The 17602-nt window shown below is 30.3% G+C and overlaps 1 protein-coding gene across 14 annotated transcripts in view; it reads left to right on the forward strand.

Annotated features, from left to right (window-relative positions):
* LOC143052386 (talin-1-like) overlaps window positions 1-17602 on the forward strand; it is a 119675-nt gene that overhangs the window by 39082 nt on the left and 62991 nt on the right. For 13 of the 14 annotated variants that reach the window (XM_076225412.1, XM_076225398.1, XM_076225406.1 and 10 more), the window contains 2 exons: window positions 8569-8819; window positions 17473-17570. In XM_076225412.1, coding sequence (XP_076081527.1) covers window positions 8678-8819; window positions 17473-17570 — 240 coding nt within the window. In that variant the 5' untranslated portion in view covers window positions 8569-8677. Of the gene's footprint in view, window positions 1-5891; window positions 5954-8568; window positions 8820-17472; window positions 17571-17602 lie in introns of those variants that run through there. The other variant, XM_076225403.1, reaches the window with a different exon arrangement.

The following is a 17602-nucleotide window of genomic DNA, read 5'->3' on the forward strand; positions in this document are numbered from 1 at the left end:
TTAAATTTTGGATTATTTTCCACGATATTTCCATGGTCGGTACAAATACCATAGTCTGACCTTTTCATTTGCATGCCATTATAATGGTAATGATAATTTCACAGATAGTCCGTTTACTTCATTAAGATAACATATGCCTCCATATTCTCAGTGTAATTGGTTTTCATGCTGTTTGTTCGCCCTGTTAAGGACTCAATTAGTACTTTGTTTATAATTGATTATCGGTGATTATGCTATCTGTTTTACATGTAAATTTCAATAAACAGATGTCCATTACATTCTCTCTGTGTTTAAGTGATGATTGGTTTAAAAAATTTACTTAAATAATGGGTATTGTTCGGTACTTAAGACAGGGGTAAAATTTATATTAAACTTATTTTCTGATTTCAAGTAGAATTAGGATTTATTCATTGACATAAAGAGCTAGTTTCATCAAAAAATTTTAAAATTTTAAAATTGCATGCTAACTTAAATTCACTTATTTCATTTTTGTTGAGCCTTTTTGTAGCAAAAGCGATACAGCAATTCTGAACATTCCATCAAAAAATATAATAAAAGAGAAAGTAGCATATGTGGACAATATCCCATGACAATTTAGGGATCTTTGATAAAGTTTTTTAGTATCATTTGGAACCCATTTGTTAATTTTCCAGACCACTAAGCAATTGTCCATAATCCTATAATTTCCCAATAAATGTTTATTTGAGTTTTACAGCATGTTATGTGCATTGTGTAAGTAGCTAATTATACAGAATTATGGTAGATTATTGAATATTACTGGAAATCGTAGAATTGTCCCATTTATCAATATTACACTTTAACAGAACTATGCTTTTATCTGCACAAGTCAGGCCAGAGACTAAAAAATTGTGTGTTTTAGATAATCTGTAGTTCTTTCATTTGGGATTTGGGGAGTATTTTTCATTGCATTCATTGCCAACCAATTGTCCAGAATGACAATGAATTAATGTGTTGCACTTTGATATATTCTAGAGGTGAAAATTACAGAAACTTTGTAATGGTAAAAAAATTTCCTAAAGAAGGTTAAGTCCATTATACCATGCATGCTTTTAGACTCCTGTTTGACCTTATAATGTTGTTGATTCAGTTACAATTATTTGGTACCAGTTTTACCCAATAAAAGAGAAGGTTCGTTAAATTTTAATATACCAAAAATATGCATCATTGGCACTCATACCACATCTTATTATATTTATATACATGAAAATATGGAAATGTAGGTATGATTTCCAATGAGACAACTATCCACTGAAAAGTACAAATGAATTAGTAGATTTAGTTCACTCACTAAAAAATTAAATGGTGCAACTCTTTACAAGACAATCTTATGTGTTTCACACAAATATATGTTTTATGATGGTCTTAGTCTAAATTATGGTTTCAGAACAGAGAATATTAAATGTGCAAAAAAAAAAATTAGAGAAAAATGAACCAACATTATAAAGTCATTATAGAATAGATGATAATGGGTGGCTAAAATATAAAGAATAGAGAATGATGGACAAACAAATATAAAAGTGTGCGAGTAAAATGGCCTGAAAATAATCCCCCCCCTTTTTCCAGACCTCTTATATGATGTAAGTCTTCTGACAGTCACACTTGTATGTCATTCTCTCAGCATATGATTCAGTAAGTTTATATAAGTAAGTCTACAAACCATTGACCTTGTCTGGGTTACTAGAACATTCAGGCTAGTTTATCATTTTTGATAGAGTGGTAAAGGATACAGTCACAGAGGAAGCAGTGTTTACTTCAATCTTATAGATAAGGATTTCTGATCAGGAGATTTAGTTAACATTGTGTAGAAGTCTTACATGCTCTGTTTAAGAGTCATTCAATTTGAATTTTGTGTTTAAACTTTGTTATTCTGATTGCTGTGGATTTTTTTTTCAAAAAAAAATTTGGGAAGACATGCCTTCCATTTTGTACTTTGCATTATGGTCTTTTGAGGGATTGTTGGATGTGTGGACTCATAAAATTTTGACTGATGTTTAGGACTGTTGTAAAGAATTGGGAATGTTATATGATTCCCTCTGACACCATGCAGTCTCATTTGGACTGCAAGAAAGTTGACGGCCTCTGGTTTGAATAGTGACCTAAATTTACACTAACAGATTGTTAGAATAATCTCTAACTGAAACACTTGACATCAGTGATTACTTAGGTACCAGTTCTTTATATATGTACATTTTCCTCAAGGTAGAAAAGTCATTAATTTTGTGTTTTAAAGACTGTTGTGTAATTTCAAGGTACCAGTTCTTTATTCATCATCATCAGGTACAATTAAAACCATGATTTTTTGGCGTTTAAAACGCTGTGGTGTCCTGCAGAAGTACTGTTACTTTTAACTGCATCATTGTCAAGGTAGAAAAGTAATGAATTATGTGTTTCAAATACTTTCTTTTAATTCCGATGTACCAGTTCTTTTTTCATCATAATCTAGGCTTCATAGAGGAAAAAAAGTTGTGAATTTTGTGGTTTAAATAATGATGTATAATTCCAAGGTACCAATTCTTTATTCATCATAGTTATGAATTTTGTGTATAAAATACTGTTGTGTAATTCCTAGGTACCAATTCTTTATTCATCATAGTTATGAATTTTGTGTATAAAATACTGTTGTGTAATTCCTAGGTACCAATTCTTTATTCATCATAGTTATGAATTTTGTGTATAAAATACTGTTGTGTTATTCTGTGGAACCAGTTCTTTATTATTCATCATGGTTATGAATTTGGTGGTTTATTAAAAATACTGTTGTATAATTCCGAGGAACCAGATCTTTATTTATCATAGTTATGAATTTTGTGTTTTAAATACTGTTGTGTAATTCCTCATGGAGTCTCAGGAAACATGGAATTAGTTGGAATTGTTACAGTAGTTTTCTACTTGGATTCATATGGTCGTATTATAGAACGGAGAAAAATGCACATGAAATATCAAACATAACGGCACATTAACAAAATTATTGGGTCTCGTAGGACGTTGATATTTGATGCTATTAAGAAAAATGCTAATTGTGACTGAATAGCCGTAGTTATGCAAATGATAGACTTTCCGCAGATAGAGATGGGAATAGAAGCCGTCCCATTTTAGATTGTGGTGTTATCCTCCGTGAATTCACGTCGTCCTGTTATATTGATGAAGTTGTCGATTGTTAAGGAAATATCATATCTAAATTGGTTTATTGGGAAAACGTTCGGGAGAGAGAAACGAGGATGGATTTTGTCTCTGGGTCAGCGAGAGAGATCATGGTTTTTATTAAAATGCTTGGCATCAGAAAATTTCATGGTAGGTAGTTTAAGCTCTTTCTAATAAAATATTTTCCTAATTGTTTTTCTGAAAATTTAAATAAATTTATATGAATTTGACAAACTAAAATGAAATGGATTAGCAAGTTTCAATTTTGTTAGAAATCTTTTTTTAATTCTATTAAATTTTTTGGGTTGTTTTTGAAAAAGATAAATAAATAAATGAACTTGACAAACTTTTCTAGTGATATATCAATGTATAAGTTTATAAGTACTTTTAAACCTGTCAATTTAAAAAAAAAATAATTGAAGATGTGGGCAGTACTGTTTAGTACACTATCATTGATCAAATGAAACAAATTTAAATATATATTTTTGGAAGTTGCGTAACTATTAAATGATCCTATCAATTAGAAGTGGGTAAATATTAATGGGTGAAATTACAATAAAATCAGGTAAAGATTTTTTTAACAGTCGTTTAAAGGGAAAAAAAGTTACTATTGTGAAGAAGTATGTCAAATACATTATGTCAGTATTTAAAAAAATGTATTATATTCTGAAATAAGTATGTCAAATTCTTTGTAAGACAGCGGGGAGTCAGGTCTTTCTTCAGTTGTAAGAATTTGTTGTTTTCTTGTAAAACTGTTCATGTATAACGATGTCGATGTACTATTATTAATTTTAGTCGCTGATAATGCTTATAAAAATAGAACTGCCATATTGTATAATAATTCATCATTTTGATGAGATAATTATGTGCTACTGCTGCAGGCTTCCTTTACCTTTCTTTGTCCTTGTATAAATGAAAATGACTCTTAGAAATTTTGTGCATTGACTTTACTGTAATCAGGAAAGTTTCAAAAATTTGATATAGCTTTTTTTCTCTTTATATAAATGAATATAATGCTGGTAATTATATTGAGTATTTCTTAAAGTGCTTTTCTGAATTTACCGTTCTTGGAATTTCTTCACAGTTTAAACTCAAAAATTTTAACATCAATGATTTATAAAAACTTAATTAAACCCTTTATGGAATTTGAAATGACCAAAAGTCTCCAAAAAAGATTGTAATGTTGAATAAACTCAGCCCCAGTGCAGCCTATTTATGCTTCAAATAAAGAAAAAAACTTGAAATAAGGAAATAGCGATCTTTTATTCTTTATATCGGTTCCAATATTTTATGATATGTTAGTCCTGACCGCTATTTCTACTGAATTGTACTGTTTTGAACCGAAGCACTTGTGCTGTCATATTAGGCATTGATTAGAATGAAACGTAGAACGCTGAAGAAATATAATATTTAATACACCATATTAAGAAATAAATGTTATATGTAATATTACCCCGCCACTTAGAAGAACAATCAACAATGGGGGGAAATAATTCTGTGACTACAGTAATTGGTTTGTTCTATCAAACGCAGTGTTATAAATATGATTCACGATAAAGTGTTGAGTCACATTTACAAGTGATTAAGCTTGAAACCAAAAATGTTAACAATTATTATATAGGTAGGTCTCATTTGTAATAGGCTGGGACATATATTATGATGAATATTCAATGATGAAAAAAGGACCTTTTAAAAAAAATGATATAATTGAAATTTGAGATGATAGAAAAAGATCATTGTCTATTTAAATACTTGATTTTTTTTTTAAAGTGTGTTTCTAGAATATTTATTACAAAACCAGAGGGTTGGAAATTAAAAGTTGGGTTGAAAGAAATTAACATATTGTGACAGTTCTTTTGTAAAGATTTGTTAATTTGGGAGTGGATCACAACCACCAAAACCTCAGATATCTAAACATTACAAAATTCACAAATTTTTATATCATTTATTTTGTTTATACATGTACTAGATAGAGGAGCTTTTATAAGATCAAATGGGACCTTTAAAAGAATAGCCAAATCATTATTAAAGTTCAAATATTGAGACCAGAACTTCGCCCTTTTCTCTAATGTTGTAACCAGTGGCTGATCCAAAAATTTTCATAAAATGGGGTGGGGTGGGGTGTACACTGCCTACTTAAGAGGGACCCACTTCAGTCATGCATCAGAGATTTCCTGTATTATCAATAGAATTTTACAAACAGAAGGGGGTCCTGGCACCCTGCCCCCTTAAATCCTGCTCTGATAAACTGCAAATTAACGTAACCCCTTTTAGAACCTTGGCTTTAAATCTTATACTTCTTTTAAAATTGATCAACTTTTTTTTAAATCAAGGAAAATGTCCCAACCCTCTCCCTATGTATGTTTTTCATCAATTTAACCTGCAATTACCCTATTTTAATGATCATACTTAAATAAAGAAAAGTTATATAGACAATATAATTATGTATTTACACTAAATGAAGGCTATTTCTGTACAGTGCATTAGTAACTGCTACTGGATTCAATTAAAGAAGAGAAAAAACATTTATGTTTAATTAAAAGAGGCTGTTCAGATTTGATAAATAACACCTGACAATCAGGAATGTACATTGAACTGTATTTATACACTTAAGGATTCCCTAATCTATAATTAGAATCAGTATCCCTAATATATAATTAGAATCAGTATACCAGGAAGTTTTAAATTCTTTAAAATCTTTGAAGGTTCTTATCTCAAGCTGAAGTATTTTTGTAACTTGTTTGTCATATGTAAAACCCAGTACTTTTGGTTTGGTCAATATTGAAGTTCTGTGAGTATTTGCAGTTGCAAATTATATTGGTAAGGAAACTTATGATATTGTTGAGGGGGGGTTGATAAATTTTGAAGAAAAAAGGAAGAAAATGTCAACAGGAAGACTCATGGGAAAGTAGAAAAGTGTTGCATTATTTGTTCACCTTTAATTAGTGATTATATAATTGGATAATATCATTTAAGCTAGCGAATAAGGGAACTGGGGATTCAATCTAAGACTCTGGATGGATATGATATTAAAGGAATAATAATTCTTTAAACAAAAATTATGAAGACTAAAACATTTATATACCTGTGTTAGTTGTAACTCGAAAATTCAAGCCCTTTCTGTGTCCGATTTTCTCCCACACGAGGGCTTGAACTCCTTATGATCATTGGCCGCGTCGCCTGCTCTCTGTGGGAGAGAGCCAATCGGCAGCGATCAGGATAATGAGTCTGCGCAACTGTCTTGTAAATATCTTACCAAACACGTGTGTTCAATTAACACAAATCTGATAATAATTAATTAACATCAATCAGTTTACATCATTCAACATCAATTAGTATCCGGAACTCCTCCTTCTTTAGCTGCCAACTTAGTAAAAAATTCCTATATTGCATAGCGGTGTGAATTTTCCGGTTGACGGTCTTTATCGAGGAAGATGTTCAGGCGTTAATGTAGCCTTCGTAGATCAGCGGAATATAACGACTGAATTAATCGGGTTAGTGTTGGTTGCAAATTGTGCTTCTTAATGGGAGATAACTCCACATGTTTTTTTAACAATGGGAGATAACTCTACAGGATACATTTGTACAATATTCCATAACCTTCTGCTTAAGTATGTGAACAAATTCCTTATTTACTATAATTTATTTTTTATACGATCAAATTTAAGCAATAAATGCAATTTACTTATAAAATTTCAAAATATAACACTTGAAATAATCTCATAAAAAAATCATCTCAGATCCCTGGAGTCTAATAATTTTGTATTGACCAGACCATGTTTCCTCTATAAATAGACACATTAGTTGTTGTCAGAACAAAACAGTCAAAATCCAAAATCAAATGCAAGCTTAAAGGAAATTAAAACTGAAAATTCTGAAAAGAAAAATTGAATGGGCAAAATTGTACCTAATAACTCTGACAGTGAACCTTGAAATTGACAGCCTAGTAATAATCTGATAAAAAAAGGCATACATTGTAGTAGAAGTTTTAAAATTTGATTCCCTTCAAGATAGTAAAGAAGTGAAAATCATGTCTCATAGGTATTATGAATGACTTGATTATTTTCGTACATCATACTTTCTAGTATTGTATTTATTTGTAAAGATGTTTTGGTGCATTATAAGGTACCAAGTTTGTACAATATTACATAGATAAGCCAATATTTTACCCTGGGGGCTGTCAGCATTTATCTATTAGCTATTCTATTCATTTGATGTCAACTTTGGGATGCAGTGTTATCGATACTGCATGAGGTTTTGCAACTATGTGTTTTAAAAGATCTCTTGTAATAGTTGTTGAGGTATTTCTTAGACTTGAAGCGCAAGCTTACGTTAAAAAAATCCAGAATTGCTGAAAATAATTCTGAACAAGCATTGTTTTATCTCCACAAGAGACCAAAATGACACAGAAATTAACAGCTATAAGTCTCCATATGGCCTTCAACAATGAGCAGAGTCCAGGAAGATTGAAACTTGATACTGACACTTCTCGAAAAGAATGTTATGACAGTAAAATAAGAAAATTAAAAAAGGCCAATTGCAGATATCATGTTATATAAGTTTTGAATGGAAAAGGGAAAATACAGAGAAAGACTGAGTGAAAAATAATGACGTTAAAAAATGTTCTGCCTCAAATAAATTGATCTTGGGAAAGATGGATTATAAAAAAGAACATTTGGACAAAAGCTAATGTACAACTGTTCTGTTGCTTTGTAAAGAATTGTTATTTAATACTTTGTTAGAGAGCTTAAATACCATAACACTGAAATACAGAGCTTTCTTCAGTCAGACCAACACATTATTTACCATTGAGTTATCAGACGCTAGAAGTCCATCGAACTTGGGATGTTCATTTGATGAATAGTGAGATCACTTTCGAAACATCAAAATCAACTCAACTTCCAAAAAAAAGCCATAGAAGATGTAAATTTTTCCATGTTAGTCCGACACATGATATTTTAGTTTAATTTATGGTTATTCAATAGTTGTATTGTAAAGTTTTATTCATTTGCATTTTTATCGGGACTGGGCTGTCAGTAATGATGGATTGTTTAAGTATTGAATAGAAAATTCACTATCTCTTTTAGCAATCAGCGAAAAAAATATAAGAAATTAACAACTTATACGTAAATGTGAAATTTACTTTTTTTGTAACCAGACAATAATGTACTTTTTCCAGCTTGAAATGCTTGGAATCAGTGGTTGATAATACTTGTCACTAATATTTTGTTGAAAGAAACGAACTTCATAAAATTAAGAATGGAAATGCCGAATGCGTCGAAGAATCGGAGCAAAGAGCAGAAAACAGCAGAAGGCCACCAATAGCGTTGAGTTTATTTTGTGTAGATTTCAGCAAAAAGTTTTTTTAAATGATTGAAATTTAATTATTTCATTTTTATTTTTCAGATTTTCGTCAATGTGATAAAAGAACAATAGACAAAACTTGATACAGACAAGAACACTACTGAAGAAACAGGAATTGTTGTTGATAAAAGGGGAGACAACTTTAACCAAGATGGCAACCCTCTCGCTGAAAATCAGCGTAGTTGGGCAGAATGTTGTTAAGACCATGCAGTTTGAACCAAACATGCAAGTTTTTGATGCCTGCAGAATCATTAGAGACAAGTTGATAGAAACGACTACAGAAAAAATAAATCGTAAGTATTTTGTTATATTGAGATTTCCCCTAAGTGATCATCCTCCTTTTTTTGGTGGAGTGAGTTTATGTTTCTGTGTGTTAAGAGCAGAAAAACAGGTTGTCAACAAATGGGTTTTCTTCAACACAGCGAGAATATCCAACACCCAGAAGTCGGCTTCAATGGCCCCTAATTTGAATTGACTTGAATATTTCTAAAATAAATAACAGAATAAGATGTTCAGTTTGAAAGAATAGATTAGAATTATTGCATATGGGTTGCATACTGTGGATTCATTTATTTTTTGGGCAAACAATTTTGTGAAGGTAGGGAAATTGTAACCTCAAAGAAACTTGAATTTTTGTTAAAGACAAATTCTACATGCAATCTTATGGGGAAGATGTATTTTAATGATCATTTAAATTGTTGGTCCCCCTTTATCAAAGTCATTCATGAAAATAAGTACCCAATGAATATTAATAAAACCACAATAAAAGAAACTTGTATGAGAAATTAATAAGGCATTAATTGGAAATCACTGATGATATTTAACATGTTTAATACACTAAAATCTTTGATATCATGAATGATCAAAACTTAAAATGGCATCTGTCTAGCGTGATTGTAAGTTAGGGAAAATTACAAATATCATATATAAATAGGTCCATTTGAAAATGGTTATCAATCAACAGATTGGACTAAAATGGAATAATAACATAATTGGTCATTAAGTAGGAAATGTCAGCATTTGATTGCCCATCAAACTTTGTCAAATGTTCCTGAATATAAATTTGGAAATGTCATCCATGTTTGAACTTCAGCCATTCATGTACTGCTACTGATAGCGGAAAAAAAATAGTTTGCCATGTATATTTGAAGTACGTGGTATTTTATTTGTATGTTTCAATGAGTCTGGGAGGGATTTTTTCCCTGGTGTTTGGAATGTGGACATTTGGTCGTTGTGATTTGAAAGTGAGTAAAATATTAAGCTTTACATTCAAATAATTTTTGTTGTTGAAATTTAATTTAATTTAATTTTTCCATCACGTCTATGTTAAAAAGCAGCAAAATATAATATACGTACTCCAGTTCGATATAGTATTCATTCATATTTTTGAGTTCTTCCTTTTCATAGGACCATAAAAATAAAGTTCATTAAACATTTGTACCAAAAAAGAACACTTTATAGTGAACATCGTCTTGATGCTTAACCCCATATCAATTTTTTTTTATTGGAACTGAAAAAAGGTTGTGTCTAAACACTGTTTTCATTAAAAGAAAGTTTAATGAACTAAAAAAGAAGACCTATAATGATTTCTATAAATTCTCTAAATTATATTAATTTTTTTTTTGGAACTAAAGAAAATGCATGTCTGAAACGATTTCAATAAAAAAAAATCTTCATAAATTTTTATTTTTTTTTAATAAAACTGAAATAGATCGACTTATTAATAGAAGGCAATGTCTGAAAACTGTTTGAATAAAGAAATAAAATGTTAAGGGCATATTACTAATACTGGCTTTCAAAGATTTTATGATTGTTTACAGAAAACATTTTAGTGAAACCTTTTAAGAATATAATTTACAAAACTACTTGTCACTTTTACACTTTTTTTCTGTGATGTTTTATTTGATTCATTGAAATTAATAATTTTGTCAAAAACCATTGATTTCTGTTATTTGTAAGGACGCGCTAGTTTTCGATAGAAATGAAGAAATCGGCTGCTCTAGTGTCAGATTTTGAAGATAAATTACATTTTCAATTAAAGAAGCAAGCATGTTTATAGCGTTTTATGGGGATGCTCGAGTATCACATCAAAAAGCAAACAGAATCAACTGAAATTTACTACTGCAGATATTAATGTATTGGTTTAAAATTTGTCCTGAGTTTTATTGATGGACTCGTAAAAATAATTTTAAAATATGTTTGAGGTAATGGACCCTTCATTAGAAAGAAAGACTATCGCTTGCCCAGAAGTCATCATTTCACTGTTAAAAGAAAACATTAAAATCTGCTAGATACTTCAATTTTCTATAAATTTACTGTTTATAAAATGTTAAATTATTTGAAATTTTACAGTATTTCTAATACCAGGCATTCAGATAGCATAACTTATTTTCTCAACTTTTTGGAAATTTCGGCTTTCTCTACTTTTCAAGTACAATTGTATTTTCTTTTTTGCATTAAGACTTTATATTTACTTTTACAGCTTTCAAAGATTGCCGCTTTTAAAAAAAAGATTTATGCTCTATAGAAAGGTGCAAAAGTTCTGTAGGCTATGTGTTTCAGTTTAATCAAGTGAAGGATTAAAACACCAGGCTAAAAGTTTTCTGTTTTAAGAAGAAAACCCATTAAATAGAACTCACTAATTCATACTTAAGAGAATTCTAAAAAAAATCATTGATTTAATATTATCAGTTTATACCATTTAACTGTCATTTTCAATGGAGAGCAGGAATTGAATTTTCTATCAGTGATACTTTTTAATGTTAAAAGAAGAAAAAATTAGCATTTCAGTCCAATTTGATTGAAAACTATTCTGCTTGATTTCAACTTGAATTATCGTCAGATAAGTGGCATCTTTAACTTAGAAATTTTCGAAAAAAGAAATAAAAAAACTTATTCGTAGAATTTCTTTATAATTTTATGTTTTGTCATTTTATTCAAATTGCAGCCTTCACATAGAGAGATGTCAATTCCATGTGTGTCAAGAAATTTATAATTACAATATTGTAACTGACGTTTTTGATTAGTAGTCATTTTCAAAAATAGCTACCGTGAAAAATTCCTCCGATTTTCAGAAGTATTTGGGAAAATTACAATGAATGATTGGCTATAAAATTATTTGTAAAGAGTCCAATAGATGAATTGGTGTAATTTGTCAGAACACATTGCTATATTTTCGGCCATCGATCACGTTCAGCTATTTTGCCAACATTGAATGGCGTAAGATTATTAATTTCTTGTAAATCAATATTGTAATTGGCTACATTAAAATGATAAAGTCTTTTATCGTGTAAATCGGGAGAAAGAGATTCATAGATTCATCGTCCTAATGCAGTTGATACGATTTATCACTAAAACGTTTTATGTCTTGTTTAAACATAGTGTTTCGAGTATTGTCTTAAGTTGATTGTATTTGTGCGCTGAAACAATTGAGAAATTGATATTTAAAGCATGTTTAGTTAGAGGGGAATGGACAGATTTTTATCTGTATACAAGATTTCCAATAGCCTGACACTTCACTGTTTAGGACATTGCTATGTGAGGGTATAAGGATTGGGTTTATATAGAATAATTGGTAAAAATGCTGAATAAGGACATAAAAAAAAGAAGAGAAAATAGGCTAAAAAATGAAGATTAAGGAATAACAGGGTGCTATTGATAGACAATAATGGGCAAAAGAAATAAAGAAAATGGAAATTAAGACATAGATGGCTTGGACTAAAGAAACAAGTCCTCGCATTTAGAATTTGATTTTTGCAATCTTGCATTTTTGTCCAATTGTTCAACAAGTGCAATTATAAATGCATAAAAAGATTCTGACTTTACATATTTGATTAAAAAATTCTGTATTTATATAATACAATGTACTGCTATTCCCTATCAAAGACCTTCACAAAATTTCATGGTCAATCTTGCAACTGCAGCAAATGTTGAATTAAACGAACAAAAATACAAAAAGGAGGATTGAAAGTATTTTCATTATGTTCAACTCTATTATCAACAATTATTTGAAAAATAGAAAAAATGTTTATAAATAAATGTTCATCATTTTGATAACTGAATTACAAAAAAAAATTATTATTCCAAACGAATGATATATATCTCTGTTAACATTTTCTGCAATATTGATTCGTTAAAACTTGAAAATACTTGATTCCGTGTCAGTTGTGAATTTTATTCTGTATTGTATTAGACAAGAAGATCCATTGACTTTTCCGACCCTATCATTCAAATTACATGCTTGATTATGCACAATTTGATTGGAGAAAAAAATCGTAGTCGAGTGATCCTGCAGTTCTTTATTCAAATTAGATTGGTTCGTATTAAACCAAGTACCGCTATACAATTCCGAGATTGCATAATTCAACAGATAACGGAAGATCGGAAGCAGAAATATCATTTATCGTAGATATTAATGCCATGAATTTGTCCTAAGCAATAACAGTTCAGTTTTCTGGTTAATTTAACAGGGTGACGATGCTGCTTGTAAATTACTGGTGAGAGTTCTGTTGTACTATAAAATTATTGCTTAAAACTGTGAAAAGTTGTAGGTTGAATAACCTCTCTTCCGGTTATTTGGGATTTTCAAAGTTTTAGGTATTAGAGTTTAAGGTTTTAAAAGACAATTAGTGGAAAATCTAGTAATTTATTCTTTAAAAAATTTGGTAAATTGTGATAGAAATTGAAAAGATTTTTTGTTTAATTCTGAGATAAAATACTGCAGATTCAGCATTTATTAATGCGATCCACTGATTGTTGAACAATTGTTAGATTGTTTATTCGATTTCAGAAATGCTGCATAGACAATAATGCTATCAAAATCTAAAATTTAAATTGAATTATAACCGTGGAAATACTATTCACATCAATTCTTGAAAATGAATGAAACAATAGTGCATTCTTTTGGTTAGTTGACCCTTTTAACATTTTTTAAAAGTTTGTTACATATGATAACACACATATGACCAAATGTGATATCTTGACACTTTCCTACATTAAAATTTTGTGGTTAGAAAAATTGTCTTTTCTTGGAAACCTTGGGGTTTTAACAGTTTTTGCATATAATTCAGTTCAAACTAAAAGTATGGAGGAAATGAAATGCAATAGCATCATTTTAAATCTTTAAAATACACTGCTTTATAACTCACATATGACCAGGTCAGATATCCTGACAGTTGCTACATTAAATTATTTGTGATTTCTTGAAAAAATTTCTTATCTAAAAAACTTTGAGGTCAAAACAAATTTGGCATACAATAACATGGATACAACCTGAAAATATTGAATCTTTAACTCTTTTGAAGTTTTGTATTGAAATTTCCTGCTTTCCCCCACTGGTTACAATATGGAGGTTGGAAGGTGCATTTTTTATAAAACTTGACTATCCAATAACACTTGACAAAACTTGTCATATTGGCTACATCAAGACGATGGGAAGAAAAAATAATAACTACATATATAGCTGCATTTTATACATCATTTTCTTACAAAATGTCACAGAGAATTTAATTTCCTACCAGTGCAGCTAGACTAGATAGACAATAATAGTATTGGATTATATACCCCATTACGTAGACTTAAGACAGAGCCAAATTGACCGTGTAAGTTACTAATTCTATTCACTTGATGTCATTTCTTACCATTTGATTATAAATTTGCATAGTGGGCAGTATTGTGTCTAGACCAATGGCCATTACAGTTCGTGATAGTTAAGAAAGAGTATTTAGGCCAAGTATAGTTTTTTTTTTGTTCTTGATTATTATCATTGGGTAGTGTATCCCAAACTCTGTCTGACAGACAAAACTTCTTTTTTTTAAATCATTCAGTCTGACAGAAATTTTTAGATTTTTAAGCTGAAAATACAGAAAAAAATATCAAATATCCTTTTAGAACCTGTAGACACCCTGAAACAGTTTTACACATTCTGCTGATTGGGAGCTTTCTGGATGAGAATATTGCTGCAAGGCCTTGTAATGAATTAAAAGAAAATTAATCATATCCCAACTGACAACAATTGGAAAATAAAAATAAAATCAAGATGTTGAACAATTGGACAAAAATTTCCTGAATCTGAAAAGTCTCTGGTCAAAAGATAGGCAGACACAGAAGGTTTCATTTGTTAAACCTCCCATTTGATACACATCTGTTGGAAGTTTAAAAGCTAAATAACCTTACAATATAAATACACAAGGTAGATAACCCAGCAATATACACTTGAAGGGTAGATAACCCAGCAATATACACTTGAAGGGTAGATAACCCAGCAATATACACTTGAAGGGTAGATAACCCTGCAATATTCAGAGCAAATGTAGATGCCTTTCATGCAAAGTCAATTTGTATCTGTTAAATAATGGATTGACAATAAGCAATTAAAAAAATCCTGAATTTTTACTTTTCTTATGTTTGAAAGCCTTTAGTGTCTTTTAAAAAAATTAGACATATTTAAAATGAAAGAACCAAATATTTTCTCTCATGGCCTATGTTTTAGTATTGAATAAAGCCTCATGAATACTTAGGAATTGTTTTATGTAAATACAAGCTGTATTTTATGCATGGCAGAGACAAATATGATCCCAATTTGGCTGATTTTCTTAAAAGCATTTATTGGGAATAGTTTTAGAGATACAATTGATTCAGTGTTGGTTAAGCTGGTGTATAGTTAGATTGGAATGCAAATGTTTACTGTATTTAAAACTAGTATTTAATGAGTTGATGTATTGGGTAAAGAAATTGGAGGTGACAGAAAAATGCTTTGTCGTTTTTCTCTAGATGGACATTATTTCTACAGTTAACAAAATCTGGTATGTCTTCTCAATGAACTGTACCTTACATGTTCTTGAACTTTAATTGAATTAAAAAATAACAAAAAGAATGTGGTCAGGGAGTAATTATTTGTATAAAAGTTATAAAAGATATGAATATATAATCTAGTCTAATCTAGTGGTTGAATTGTTTTTACAAACGTCATTTTGGGGCCTTAATAATTTACTTTGTGGTGTTTGCTCATTGTTGAAGACTGAATAATGACCTTTTAAGTAATGTTTACTTCTTGTCTTTTAGTTACTTTTAGTGGAAAGTTGACTTGACATTGACAATCAAACAACATTTTTGTATTTTGATATTAAATGCAAAAAGATATTATTTAATATGAAACAGGAAGAATAAAAATCATGTTATTTTTTTCTGAGTTTCTACTTCATTTCTAAGTAATCACTGGTAATGAAACCACAACTATTACTTTTTATGGCTAATTAGACTCTTAATCTCTTGACTCTAATGTCTGGAATTTTAACTGATATAATTTGTGCTTGTTAATTTTAAAGTCTACTATATATAGCTATTGGCCAGTAGATTCAGGTCGAGGAAGAGAGAAAAATCATTTTCTTCCTCTTCTAAGTCTTAAAACACCCATTTATAGGTTATTACAGCACACATTACATTTAATATTTTTTCAAAATAAAATTGTATGGGAAAGAGACTTGAAATTTGTTCTTTATTTTACAAAGTGTAGATAACTAAAGAGCCATTAAGAATGTACGTGTCCTAATCCTATTAAGTACAGAGATTAGATGCTTCCATTAGACTTGCATTTAATTTAGCAGTAGGATCAACTTTTGCTGTTTGACCATACACTTTCTGTTTTGCTGCATCAGTGCCTAATTACACAACATTGACATATCTAGTGACAGAAAGTGCTACTAATTATTGTCTAGTTGATTAATTCTGCATAATATAAACTTTTGAACACCACCGGTACCCAACTATGTTCTTGTAACCTATTTATTCACTTGTATAAAATGGTAGATTAAGAAAGCTTTATTTTTGATATTGGACATCTTAAAAAGTTGTATAGAATGGTAAATTAAGAAACCTCATACACAAAGCTTTAAATTTGATTTGAAACCTTATAATATTGGACATCTAAGAAACAAGTACAGAATGATAGATTTAGAAACCTTAAATTGAAAGCTTTACTTTGATTAAAAACTTTAATATTGGGCATCTAGCATGTCTAGGAAACATGAACAGAATGGTAGATTTAGAAACCTCAAATTGAAAGCTTCATTTAGGGGCCAGTTGAAGGACGCTTCCGGGTGCAGGAATTTCTCGCTACATTGAAGACCTGTTGGTGACCTTCTGCTGTTGTTTTTTTCTATGGTCGGGTTGTTGTCTCTTTGGCACATTCCCCATTTCCATTCTCAATTTCACTTTGATATCAGACATTGAAGAACTCTTCTGCATTTCACAGTTTTACCACTATCGATTACAATTATAACATGCAGCTATTCCAATAAAACATTGTGATTATATACTTAATATTTGGTGTATATCCAAGACCAATAAAAGTGAACTATAGTTAATTGATGGGATCTGTCTGACAAGGGAGATTTACTGTCTGAGAGAAATGAAATAGATCTCGATTCTGGATGGATGAACTTTATATTTTAACTAAGACTTTTACGGCATATTGATAATTTCATTCGTTTATAAGTCTAATATAACAATAGTTAGATTAGTGGAAGAGTGCTGGACAGATTTCTTGTAAAGTGGTGGTCTGAAAGTTTTGACCACCAAGATTTTGCAAAGGACTGACATAGTTTTGGTATTTGGAAATGAAATGAAAGTGAGAACCATTACCAAAGGGAGGAAAAGATTTGAGGAATTCTGGTAGTAGCTCCAGAATTTTAAAAAGGGTGTTGTTATAATGGAGACTGAGCATAGTAAAGAGGGATTACAGTCACTTTTCATAGATTTCATGTGTTCTAAATGATCTGTAACTTAACTTGCTGGTCCCTTCATCATGTCCATTCAATTACCTACTCCTTTGTTGGACAGTTGGTGATTCAGAGATATATGGTATGGACACTTGTACACATACTTTAAATCGTAAATACTATTAAGCAGTCTCTCACAAAAATACATAAAGTTCTTTTTATTTTTCAGCGGGAGAATTCGGACTGTTCTTATCAGATGAAGATCCACGTAAAGGAATATGGTTAGAAAATGGCAGAACACTAGACTACTATCTACTAAGAAGTGGTGTAAGTCTTCCACAGCATTCAAAAATTATCAT

This window comes from Mytilus galloprovincialis, chromosome 11, assembly GCF_965363235.1.
Source record: "Mytilus galloprovincialis chromosome 11, xbMytGall1.hap1.1, whole genome shotgun sequence".
Lineage (NCBI taxonomy): Eukaryota > Metazoa > Mollusca > Bivalvia > Mytilida > Mytilidae > Mytilus > Mytilus galloprovincialis.